The sequence below is a fragment of the Protobothrops mucrosquamatus genome, unplaced genomic scaffold (genome assembly GCF_001527695.2).
Source record: "Protobothrops mucrosquamatus isolate PMUCROS unplaced genomic scaffold, P.Mucros_1.0 scaffold691, whole genome shotgun sequence".
Lineage (NCBI taxonomy): Eukaryota > Metazoa > Chordata > Lepidosauria > Squamata > Viperidae > Protobothrops > Protobothrops mucrosquamatus.
Window position 1 is genome coordinate 222,187 of NW_015386975.1, and position 13,440 is coordinate 235,626.

At 43.8% G+C, this 13,440-nt stretch overlaps 1 protein-coding gene across 1 annotated transcript; it reads left to right on the forward strand.

Annotated features, from left to right (window-relative positions):
- Positions 1–1,522: 1,522 nt before the first annotated feature.
- LOC107289412 (aquaporin-6-like) lies at positions 1,523–13,052 on the forward strand. Its single transcript, XM_015818167.1, has 4 exons — positions 1,523–1,813; positions 8,468–8,626; positions 9,839–9,919; positions 12,791–13,052. The coding sequence occupies exons 1-4, from the start codon at positions 1,523–1,525 to the stop codon at positions 12,986–12,988; spliced, it is 729 nt and encodes a 242-aa protein (XP_015673653.1). The 3' UTR covers positions 12,989–13,052.
- The last annotated feature ends 388 nt before the right edge of the window (positions 13,053–13,440 follow it).

Genomic DNA, 13,440 nt, shown 5'->3' on the forward strand with positions numbered 1-13,440 from the left:
GAAATTAAGGGTGGAGAAAACTTCCCGTGAAAGGAAGTAGCAGATGGTTTTCTCCTAGTCTGTAAATTAACTCTCCTTTTCCCTATATGTTCCTATATGTTCCATTGTCCCCAGCCAGCTAGGATCTGGATAAGAGGTGTAGCCCAAGATAACTAGAGGTTACCAGGTAATGCCTAGGCAGTTCTCTCCACCCTTTGAACACAGTTATTTTGATATTTTCCAAGTAGCTTTCAGCCTCAGTCTTTCTATAATCACTGTATCTCTCCTAAGCTGCTGTTTGAATATCGTTAAGCATCTGCTTCTGATGACACTGAGCAGAGTCAGGATGCCATCAGGGAGGGAGCTGAGAAATGTCTTGTCAATCAAAGAGAAGCCTGCCCTTAATTAAGGACAGACACGCCAACCTTGGAGGCAATGAATGGTGCTTCTCCACACAGAAACCCAGGGTTGTATTGGAGGTTTTGTTTTCCAAAATCCTGCTATATAGGGCTTTAGTCAGACCCTATTTGGAATACTGTGTCCAGCTCTAGAGACCTCCCTTAGAAAAAGATATTGATAAGATTGAGGGAGTCCAGAGACTGGCAACAAAAATGGTGGAAGGTCTGAGGGACAAAACATATAGGGAGAGATTTTGGAGGAACTAAATACCTACAGCTTGGAGGATAGCAGGGAAACAGGGGACATGATTGAAACTTTTAAATATATTAAGGGTGTGAATAAGGTTCTAGAAGGCAGTATTTTCAATATTAGGCAAAAATCACAAACACGGGAGCATAACCTCAAACTGACAGGAGGGAGGTTCAAAAGTAATGTTAGAAAGTATTACTTCACAGAAAAAGTTGTGGAAGCTTGGAACCAACTTCCAGCGGAGGTAGTGGATCAATAACTGAGTTTAAACATGCTTGGGATAAACACATGCCCATCATTCGACAAAAATCAATAAAATAAAATAAAATAAATAATTAAAAAGAAAAAGAAAAAAAAAAACTCAAAGGGCAGACTCAATGGACCACTAGGTCTTTTTCTACCGTCAGTTTTCTATGCTTCTATGTCTCCCCAGCTTCTCCTGCTGTCTCCGCCAGCACTGACTAATGATGATGGGCTTCCTTAGGTAGGAATGAGGAGATTTTGGACGTAGCAGTTTGAGACAGAAACTGCACAACTAACCTTCCTCTGCTGTTTCTTTCCCAGAATCTGTTGCTGAAGATTACCCCACTGGATTTATGTGACTCACCCAAAGCTTCCCAGCTAGAGCCCTTCCTTGTTGTAAGGAGCAGAAGCAGTGCCAAGCCAATGGCTGGGCAGGAGAGGCTACTGCAGGAGTTTCCCTTTATAAAGGACCAGATCGGGTTACAACGTTAGAGTGAGTAAATTTATCACGAAGGAACCGGGAACAAGTCTTCTCTTCTCCGGTGGTCTTCTATACGTGAAAAGTGGAGAACGAAGAACGTCTTACACATTCCTTGAAGAAAGATATCGAAAGATGGCCCGACAGAAGTGACTCAACGACTAGTGGCGGTAGATGCAGAAAATTGGCTTGGGGTCTGTTCTGGATTGGCCAGAGACACCCTCCATCCTGCAGATTTCTATCACCTTCAACTTGGCAGCAGCCACAGTTGTCCAGATAGCCTGGCATGCTAGTGGAGCCCACGTCAATCCAGCAGTGACTGTGGCCTTCCTACTTGGCTCGCGTGTCTCATTGGTGAGGACTGTCTGCTATGTGGTGGCCCAGCTGGCTGGAGGAATTGCTGGGGCAGCCATCCTTTATGCGGTGACTCCTGAGAATGTCCGGGGTAATATGGGCATCAACAAGGTATGTCGCTGAATTGGCATCTTTGACAAGGGCATTTGCCTGGGGAGCAGTCCTCAAATAGCTCACCGAGCGATATGCATTCCAGCAAGCGTACCAGGATTGACTGGAGTTGTGGATCTGGCAAGCATCAAACAGGGGTGTGGTTGTTAAGGTGTGAAATATTGTCCCTGGTTGTTTTAGATTACAGCGTGAGACCAGGCAGATGCAAATAGCTACAATTCTACATGAGCCAATCACTGATGGTACATCCTCTTACAGAAGGCAGCACAAAACATGTTCTCTGTTGGTTTACTTGGAAATTGTTGAGAGAGGGAAGCTGATGATGATTTCAAATGAAGAGAAAGGATTACCTGGAATGATGGTTTGGTGGAACAGTCCACTGGGAAGGGCTTTAGAAGAAACTGGCAGTAAGTTATAACAAAAGCTCAAAATGTCCTGACATTAATTGCAACAGGGACTGAATTATAAAATGGCTTCATGGTGGCTATAATAACATGCAACTCCATTTTTGTAGAAATGGTTATCATCACAATTGTGGGTATCTACTGGTAGTGGTAACAGAATGTATGGAAGCAGGGTGTACAGCAGGAATGGGTGACGTCCTACAAACCACAGCCTCCAATTCATCCCACCTTGCCCTACAGCCTCCCTAGATTGGGTTGGCAAAATTAACTGAAAAATGGCCAATTTTCATTAGCATGGTTTATAGCATCTGGGGCAGAAATTAAAGGTCAGAGTAGGTCATTTCTTCTGAAAGTGTGGAAAGTCCCAAAGATCCCCCGAGGGGAGACATGATAGCAGTGTTCCAATATCTCAGGGGCTGCCACAAAGAAGAGGGAGTCAAGCTACTCTCCAAAGCGCCTGAGGGCAGGACAAGAAGCAAGGGATGGAAACTAATCAAGGAGAGAAGCAACCTAGAACTAAGAAGAAATTTCCTTACAGTTAGAACAATTAACCAGTGGAACCACCTGCCTCCAGAAGTGGTGAATGCTCCAACACTGGAAGTTTTTAAGAAGAGACTGGACAGCCATTTGTCTGAAATGGTATAGGGTTTCCTGCCTGAGCAGGGGGTTGGACTAGATGACCTCCAAGGTCCCTTCCAGCTTTATTATTATTATTATTATTATTATTATTATTATTATTATTATCATCATCATCATCATCATCATCATCATCATCATCATCATCATCTACCCAAGAGGACTGAAGGCTTCAAACCTCTCCACTTGATTGTAACTCCGGATCACTGATGCATTCCTCGCAAATCTCAGAAGACAAAATATAAGACTGGGAAGGAAATGCTAAGACTGAAAAGGATTGCCCATGCTTGGACAATAACAATTAGAAAGAGAGATCCAGGCCCTCAAGTGTGTCCGCTCTAAATTCTAAGATGGGGAGGGATAAGAATGTGGCAACAAATAAGGGAATAAGAATTGCCTGGTAAGGCAAGGACAAGGGAGACTCAAGGCTGATCCAGACAACATGCTTGCCTCAAGTACCAGTAACTTACTGTTTTTTAAAGTAACTGGAAAGCATGTTATTGTCTTCTACTCACTAAAGGCCTACTGGGAAATTAGCCTCCACCCATCTTTTTCTGCTTGATATCAAGGGTATTTTTCTTCTACTTTGTTGTCTAATTTGTCTGCTGTACTTTGTTGCATTGCAGGAGACCCTCTCCAATTATGCACTGAGTTACTGGTTCATTTTGAACAACACAATATCCCTCAACCTCTTTGCATGGTGGTTTTGTAAATGAAGGAAATGTGGAATTCATTTTCAACAAATAAATGAGCAGATCAGAAGATGGAATTTTGCAGCAGGATCTTGTTAGGTTATAGTTCAGCAACATCTAGAATTATCGGGTTCCGAGTTGACAAGGTGGGAGGTGCAACTATTTAACAAGTGAAAGAGTGGATCAAAGAGGGCAGTTCTGGGGGAGGGAAGTAGAGCTAAATGTCATTATATCCATGTATTAGGAATGAACCCTTATAAGGTCTCCCATGCTTATAGAGAGGGAAAGAGACTAGAAGAAAAAGAGCCCAGAGAATGCAGAGATTGACCTTTCCTGGAAATAGATTGACTGATGGATTATGTGCCACCAGGTCATTGTTAACTCTTAGCAACCACATGGATAGATTTTCTCCATGATGATCTGTTCCCTAACCTGGTCTTTCAACTCTTCCAACAAAAACAGTGAGAGTTGTCAGATTTACAGTACAGTGTAATCAGAAGTGAAGAAATTGGTCTGGGAGCCCCCTGCAGCTCTGGAAGTAGCCCGGCCTTGAATTAAGTAGGAAGGATAGAGAGTCTCTTTCCAGTTGCACTTAACCATGGCATCAACATCATGTTTGTTGTGTTGTGCAGCTTTCTTTAAGAGGATGTACCTCTGATGTTGCTTTCAGCATCAGCCGGTGAGTGAAATAGGCTTAAATCAACCTTAGCTAATCAATCTAATCTAATCTAATCAACTAATTAAGGAAAAACTAATCAACTAATTAACTTATCAAGGAGAGAACCAACCTAGAACCAATGAGACATTTCCTGACAATTAAAACAATTAATTAGTAGAGCGACTTGTCTCCAGAAATTGTGGGTGCTGCAGCCCTGGAGGTTTTTAAGAAGAGATTGGACAGCCATTTGTCTGAAATAGTATAGGGTCTACTGTTTGAGCAGAGGGTTGGACAAGAAGACTACCAAGCTCCCTTCCCACTCTGTTCTGCTCTGTTAACTGTACTGGTGTTAAATTAGTGTTCTCCCCACCCTTAAGCTGGCAACATACAATAGCAGCCACAAGATAGGTAAAGATCAGTTTGGATTCACCATCCACTACTGTACATTTTATCCAGCACCCATGCTGCTGTTGCACCAGTATTGGCTGATGGTGCTCTACTGGTCAGCAGTAGGCTGTAAATGCTTTAACTCTGACTGGTTTAGCACAAGCTGAAGTGCTGAAATAGTAAAATGATAAGGTCCCATATTGCATGTGCCTAATCAGGACAACATAATTCAGCAATAAATCACAACAGGATAGGGATTGACGATAAGCGCAGCCATTATTTCTTTTCTGTGGATTTAAGAAAGGCTAGGGAATGCCTGGTTGCCATAGTGGGGAAAGTCCCAGAATCAGCTGTACGAAAGGCAGCAATAAAGGCAAACACACTAAGCCACTGAGATTTCTATATTTGGACAATGATTAGTCAGTATCCATCATTTAATACCTTCCCCCACTTCAATATTTTGTTTCCTTATAGCTAAGGAGCTTCTGATAAACTACGATGATCTAATTTGGTATGTGCTGGGAAACACCCAGCCAAAAGGGAGGAGGGATCAAAGAAGGAATTAGCATTGAATTGTTGCACAGACGTAAGAGATCCAGGACTGACCCCCTTCCCCCTTCCCCAAGAGGGATAGACCAGAAACATGTTTTTCACTTTTGTTTCTTTCCCAGGTCTTCACCTTTTGATAATCCATAGTTAATCTCAATTTTCATTTTCTTGTCAGATGTCAAGAATTAATTTCACACTTCAGCCACTCTGAATTTGGACTAGGATGTGTGGTAGGAATATTTCTCAGCTACAGAAAAGAGAGTCTATTAAAAAGCAGAAACAGTTGTGTTGACAGAGGAATAAAGATCTCAATTCTTTATTACAGCAATATCATACTAACTAGGCCAAAGAGATATTCAAAAACATGAACAAACTTCTGAGTTTCTAAAATTTCCCCATTGAGCAAATGGGGGCAAGAGGCAACTGGTGTTTAAGCCGCCTCTGCTAGGGATACCATACCTGGGCTCCAAAAATCTGGAGGACGGCTAAGAGGACAGCAAAGCCATAGATTTTTCTGTATCTCTTTGCTGCCATCTATAGCAGGGGTCACCAACCTGTGGTCTGCAGCCCACTATCGGGCCGTGGGCTCTTGGCCACTGGGCTGCATAAGTGGCTGGTTAGTCCATGGACGTTGCATGCTCGCATCCCCCCCACTCGTGCTAGCGTCATGGCGTCGGGCAGGTGCTAGCAATGCCATGAACGTCGCATGGCGCTAGTGTTAACACGAGTGAATTTCCCTGCTCGCGTTAGCATCGTAGAGTTGCGCAGGCGCTAGCAATGCCGTAAGCATTAGGTGGGCAGTAGTGTCGCCATGAGTGCACCCCAGCATTCGCGCTAGCATCGTGGTATCGTGCTATCGTCGCTGCAAGCACAAGATCCCCACTTGCGCTAGCATCACGGTATTGTGCCAGTGCTAGTGTTGCCCAAGCATCATGTGGGCACTCGTGGCCCCATTTGCATCACACACGTAATCATGGCCCCATTCATGCACACACGGCCCCGTTTGCACGTGTACGTGCTTGCATGTGTAAAGGCGCCTTCACCCTCCCCGGGTGAAAGCTTGGGGACCCCTGATCTGTAGAGCTCATCTCCATGATAGCAGTAAAGGGTAGGAGTTGTCACAAAGCTCCTTAGCATAAAAACTGCTTTCAAGGCAGAATGGGGTTTTCTCCTAGTAGAAGCAGGGAGCAGGAAAGAGGTGGGCTGGGGAATGCCTCTCTCTCGGGCCCAGCTGCTGGCTGCTGAAGCCTCACAGAGTTAAATCATAGAACTGGCACCCCAGGAGCTCTTCACTCTCTTCTTTCCCTACATTTTTCCTACTGAGCACGGCAAGAAATTTGGGGGATGGGGTAGAAGTAAGAAAAGTGGGTCTTCCTGCCAAAAGTGATTACTCTGTGGGACTGGACCAGAGATGGGGAACGATGGCCCCTTTATGACTTGTGGACTTCAACTCCCAGAATTCCTGAGCCAGCATGGCTGACTCAGGAATTCTGAGAGTCTAAGTCCACAAGTCATAAAAGGGCCATTGTTCCCCATCCCTGGATTGGACAATTCAAAGTAAAGGAGGTATTTTCCCCACTTTCTCTCCCTGCTCACTCCCCCGGCCACCCATGGCTAAAGAAATAGGGTCAGAGAAGTCAGTTTTACAGGCATCAAAAGCCCCTCCCTAAGAGTCTTGACCTTACATTTAGAAACATTGAACTGCACAGTTTCCACATGTTTGACCAATTTTCCAGCAATGCCAAATCATTTTTCATGTTACAAAAAAAAAACCCCTCAGGAACATCAACTCTATTACATTTGATGAGATTTTTGTGTCAGCAACAAAAAGACATACCTCACCTAGCAATCCTCCTGTTATATCACTTACAAACACATTGAGCAAAACAGGACCTAGGACCGAGGCTTGTGGTAAACTGGTTGTGACTCGTCTCTGTTCAGACAGTGCCCCATTAACAATCACACACTGGGATCATCCCCAAGGCAATTTCTGATCCACTGAACCGCCCAGTGGTTAAGCCCTAGCCTGTACAACTTTTTTATGAGCTCATTAGGGGAACTGTATCAAATGTCTTGCTAAAATCAAGATAAGCTATGTCCACAGCACCCCCTTTGTCCAAAACATTTGTGACATGGATTAAAAAAATATGTCAGTCAGATTAGTCATCCCGCTTCTGATAAGCAAAGTCAATGGAAGAGCTGGCAGGAAGCCTCAAATTGCAGTCGTCAGATGTTGCCCTTAGTGACGGTGACAGATTCGCTTCACAACCGGGGTGGCATTGACATAAGCTGAGCACAGAGACGTGATGTTTCACTTAATGCCCGTGTCATTTAGCAGCAGAGTTGGCTGGTCCCAATTGCGGTCGATAATGGAAGACTACCCGTAAAAAGGCAATATGCATCACGCAAAAAAAAAAAAAAAAAAGGGGGGGCAGGACTAAAATTGCATGCTACCATCTTAATTATTTTTTTAAAAAACCTCTTCTCTGTAGACACAGCTGCACCCAGGGATTGGCAAGAAAAGCAGAAGAGATGGTCTTTGAGCAGAGCAGAAGGACTCTGCTTTTTCTGGTCTTGAGAGACAAACCGTCCTGAAAACTGGAGGGATGTGACCACAGCAGGACTCTGCCTTAGTATGATGCGCTTCAGATGAAGCAGGCAGCAGTCATTTGCCAGAAGCTGGAAAACATCAGTTTATAACTAAAAAAAGGGGGGAAAAGGAGGAAAGTTTAGAGTCTTTTTCAACTGATCAGGGATGACTGCTGGCTTCCCCTAATTGGAGAAATATAAAAGGCAGCTGTTAAAGTCAAACGTTTTTTCCCCCCCAATCTGGAGCCACCTTCACAGAAATATACGTCCTTCAGGTGTTTTCCCCGTAAATGTTGAAGTAGGAGGGAATCCTCAATGTGTTTGAATAAAAGGGATTCTGACAAGCAAAGTCAGTGGAAGAGCTGGCAGGAAATCTCAAGGTGCAGTCATCGGATGTTGCTCTTAGTGGTAGTAACAAAGTGCTCTGATTTAACTTTAGGCCAGGGGTAGGCAACCTTGGCTCTTTTATGACTCGTGGACTTCAACTCCCAGAATTCCTGAGCCAGCATGGCTCAGCTTGGAAACCTCTCCCTTTCCCCTCAGCATGGCTGGCTCAGGAATTCTGGGAGTTGAAGTCCACGAGTCACAAAAGAGCCAAAGTTGCCTACCCCTGCTTTAGGGGATCCTGCACTCACGTAACCTAAAACCTATATAATAATCTTTTTTTTTTCCCCAGGCAGAAAAGATGTCAGCTATAGAGTTAAAATATCCTTCACCGTTATTTCCTTCTCTGCTCTAGGTGAACGTCAATATTTCAGCTGGACAAGCTGTTGCAGTTGAGCTCATCTTGACCCTACAGTTGGTTCTGTGCTACTTTGCATCCACAGATACACAGCGTAGTATGGGCTCCCCCGCTGTCATCATCGGTGTCTCGATTGCCCTGGGCCACTTGGTTGGGGTGAGTAAATTAAGAGGCGCTGGGAGAGATAAGCGCAAAAGTGAGCCTACCAGAACTGGCTGATGATTACTTGAGAGCGGAAAACCCACGTCTGAGAATCCTAAGCAAGACAGGCTTTGTTTTATTTTGTTTAAAATGCTAGAAGCAAGCTTTTAAAATGGTAGAGAGCGCTTTTCGGAGGGAATAGGCATTCAAAGCAAAATAAAAATCAATGTTAAAAATAAAAGACAGAATACACCCAAGCCAGCATAAGCCAGATAAAGCTGAGAACTCTTAAAAACCAGGACAAAAGGAATAATGTAACAGATATTGTTTTAATTACCTTGTAAATACATGAGCACGGTGCAGGGGCTGGGTTCTTGTCTGCAAACTTTGTCCATGTATAATGTAAAAATGTCAGGGGTGTTTTGGAGGAGCATTGAAATTAACTAGCAGATCCTACGGTGAGCAACATTCTAAGCTTTTACAACTGTGTTCATAGATAACCCCGCTACAGTGGGTGGTGTGATGCACAACCTTGGCAAATGTTTTATCCAGACAATAGCCTGCCTCTAGCAAGAGAGACATTTTAGAGAAAAGAACAATAGTAGTGGCTGCTTGAACCAAACAGCTCCAGTCTTCAACACCAGGTGTAAGACTAGAAAGCTACAAGTATTTTCCTCAAGTGTCTTGTTCTAGGTGGATTCCATCCCAACACTGTAGTACAGGTAGTCCTCAACTTACAACAGTTCATTTAGTGACTGTTCAAACTTACAACGGCACTGAAAAAAGTGACTTATGACCGTTTTTCAAAGTTACGACCTTTGCAGCATCCCCATGGTCATGTGATCAAAATTCAGATGGTTCATACTTATGACAGTTGCAGTGTCCCAAGGTCATGTGATGGCCTTTTGCGACCTTCTGACAAGCAAAATCAATGGGGAAGCCAGATTCACTTAACAACTGGGTTACTAACCAATCAGCTGCCGTGATTCACTTAGCAACTGTGGCAAAAAGATCGTAAAATGGGGCAAAACCCACTTAACAAATGTCTCATTTAACAACAGAAATTTTGGACTCAATTGTGGTCATAAGTCGAGGACTACCTGTAGTTGTTTGGACTATAGTGAGAGAAAAAAAAAACTTTTGATGGAAATGTAACGTTGAAACAGAAAATGGGAACTCCACAAGAACTGTCTTTCCTAACACTTTCTTCCAATTCCCCGTTTCTAGCATTACTACACTAGATGCTCCATGAATCCAGCCAGATCCTTTGGTCCTGCTGTCATAACTGGGAATTTTCTTCAGCAGTGGGTAAAACTCTCTTCTTTCTGTATCCTCATCCCCCATTATTCTAGGGTAGATGGAAGAAAAGTGGGGTAAAGAATTATCCAATTGGTCAGACCCTGAAGGTCTGTATACCAGTAAGATTTAATTGTATGTACTATGAACCCAAAGAGCAACTGGACTAGTCTGGGATTATTAAAAAACAAAAATGAGCATTCTGTACTACAGGTCCACAAGCTTCTTTGCACCTCCCACAGAGCGCTGCTTCATTTTCTGTAGCTATCTGCAAGGACTTGCTGGCAGGCATTTTGGGGAAGCCTAGTGTGGGATTTTAAGTAGCAAGGCCACGATGCTTCTCAGAGCTACTTTCCACAAAAGTCTGTTATGGATTAGGACTTTGTTTAGACATCTTAACTGTAGCTCAGTCTAGCAACAAGTGCATTTTAAAGCTGGGAGATGATGGCCATCTTCTGGTTGCATACGGCAGACCAGTTTGGTCTCCCCCAGTTCCTAAGTTTAAAATCAGAGGAGGCAACATCCTTGCCATTGCGTAAGTAGGTTCAGTTGCTGGCATGAAGAATAGGGGTAACCAGCTGTGCGGCACAGAATTCCAGATTTTCCCTAAATGGCAGCAAAGAGATACAAAACTCTTTGCTGCCCTATGTGGTTGCCAGATGTCAGAAAACGATGGCACATAGTCAAGTGATTGTTTTTAAAAAAATATCCTTACTTCCTAGAGCAGTGGCCCCCGACCTTTTGGGCACCAGGGACCGGTTCCATAGAGACAGGTTTTTCTGTGGACCGCAGGTATAATTTTGCATGCTACCTGATCATGCAGATGGGGCCCAGTGCTGGTCCACGGACAGGGCGTTGGGGACCCTAGAGGGGCTACAAATGGCCTCTTTCTTACTCCTGGAGGCTTGGTGCCCTACTGAAGACAGGAGTCATGCCTAGAACATTTCCATCAGAAGACACAAACCCTGACATTTTGTCTTAGGCCAGGTTCACCTCCTTTCAAACCATAGCACTGGATCTGCCTAAGAAATGTTGCTGCTTGAGTCAGAAATGGGATGGTCTATATCTCTCCCGCCCCTCCCATTCCAAATGTAAACACTAACTGGATTAGCAGTGAATTTTTTCTTCAGTATTGACAGTGAAGCCTTACAGGCTTTTCAAACAATAGGCTGGCTCTGTTCTTTTAATTTTCCCTTCCTAGCCTTTCCCCCCTAGATCAGGGGTAGGCAACCTTGGCTCTTTTATGACTCGTGGACTTCAACTCCCAGAATTCCTGAGCCAGCCATGCTGAGGGGAAAGGGAGAGGTTTCCAAGCTGAGCCATGCTGGCTCAGGAATTCTGGGCGTTGAAGTCCACGAGTCAGAAAAGAGCCAAGGTTGCCTACCCCTGACCTAGGTGATTACTCCCTTTTGCTTAATGGCAGAGCCAGCTGGGAATAACATCAGTTTGCCACGGTTCGAGTTGCAGATGTGGTTATTCACAGAAGTTTCTGACCTTGGAAGTTTCCAGGAAGGGATGAATTAAGATGGAAAATGTAAGGACAGAACTACAGTAGAGAGAGAAGTTGTAGATCTAACTTCCTTTATTTTCTTGTTATCTACTTTCATTTTAACCTCGATAGTCACTTATGGCTTTAAAGCAAGCCCTTCCCGCTTTGCATATCCAGCTCTCCTTAAAAGAGCTTAAGGTTGAATTCAGTCAGCAGGGATTTAAATTTAGCTTCCCCCAGTTAAAGCTTGTGCTCCATTTGCTACTGAAGTCTGACTTTGGGAAATCATCAGGGATGGGAGTTTGAAAATTTCATGACTTTGATCTTGCCTAGAAGACGCAGTCCATCTAGAGCAGTGTTTCTCAAATGTGTGCAACTTTAAGTTCTGTGGACTTCAATGTGGCTGGCCGGAAGAGTCTGGGATTGAAATCCACACATCTTAAAGTTGCTAAGTTTGAGAAATAGTCTAGATCACTGTATCATGCACTGGGTTGTTGTTTTTTGTTTTGCTTTGTTTTCACTTAATGGTGAATTTCAAGTCCTCGTGTGAAAAATCTTTGGTATACTTCAGTATTTTGCTGAAAGGGTTCATAAAACCGGGCATTCCATTTTTGCCTGCCCTTTATTTACATGGTCCATCTTATCTTAGTTTATATCTGTCTTTAGATAGGGTAAGCTGTCTACCACTGATACACAGCTATCTCACTCATGTGGATTGGTAGTCAGTTCTACACAGTGGTGGGATTCAGCCGGTTCGCACCACTTCGGCAGAACCGGTAGCTAACTTTTTGTTGCCCAGGCCCAGAGTGGACTTCCGGAAGTGCCATCCACACAGAGAACTGGTTGTTCACATATTTGAATCCCACCACTGATTCTACAGCAGCTTTCAACAGAAGATGTCACAAAATTGGAAGAGATGGATTGATTCATATTGCAGGATATAACAGTCCTGATCATGAATGTCTACAGATCATAGTCAAAAAAAGTCAAGATAGCAGTCACAATGGTGATGGAAGCTCTCCCCAGTTTTTTGTATGTATTGCATATGTGGTGCACATAAAAAAAATTAGGCAAAGCTTCATTCACCATTGTTGCCACCATCTTGACTTTTTTGAACATGCCTTGTGGGCAGCCGTGATCCTGGTTGTAGATGATAAAGGCTGTTGTGATTTAGGTCCTGATTCCAAGGCAGAGAAAAGGAACTAAATCTTGGAAAACCATGAGAGAAACTAATGTGATCTAGCAACTTAGGTTCAATTCATTTCAGTTGGACTTCTAAAGATGTGCAGCTTCTTTGGCTCAGAGCTCCTGACCTTGGGTCAAATAGGGTTGTACTTTAGGTCAATTGATGACTAGTTGTCTTGTCCTAACTTATCTCTGATCTTTCTTTATAGATCTTCTGGGTGGGCCCCTTAATTGGTGCCATCTTGGCATCTGTCCTTTACAACTTCGTTATTTACTATGACCCTAAGCCCTTCAGCCAGAGACTGTCCATTCTCAAAGGCAGCTATGATGGAGAAGAGCTGAAGACACAGGAGGAGACTCATCAGAAAGAATCATTGTCATTGCCCAGTCTGGTACATAGATTGTAGCTTCTGTGGACAGGAACTTTAGGATGGTCACAGCAAGAGATGGATCTGTGGATGGTGATCCCAGAGCTGAAGAAACTTCTTGGATGAGAAGTGAAACGTCTTCAAAGAAAAACAAGAAAGTCCAGTTGACTCTTGAAAAAGCACCTTTGGGACAACCATGACCTGGATGACTGAGAATCTCCATAGACATGATCCCATAACCAGCCAGTAGAGGGCTCCAGGTTCCTTTCCTCTGAAGTCTTGACTTGCCATGTGGATTTTGCTACATTTACAGCAAGAGGTGCCTTGTGATTGGAAGCGGCCATATGGGTATCTTAAGCACTCTATTCAGGAAAAGGGCTGCTTTCAACATAAAGTGAATATGAACTTGACAGCTATGAACTGCAGTGCCAAAGAAGTGGCTGGCTTGAGGTTTAAACTTGTCTTTTTCTAGGCGGATTTTTTTTTCCAGA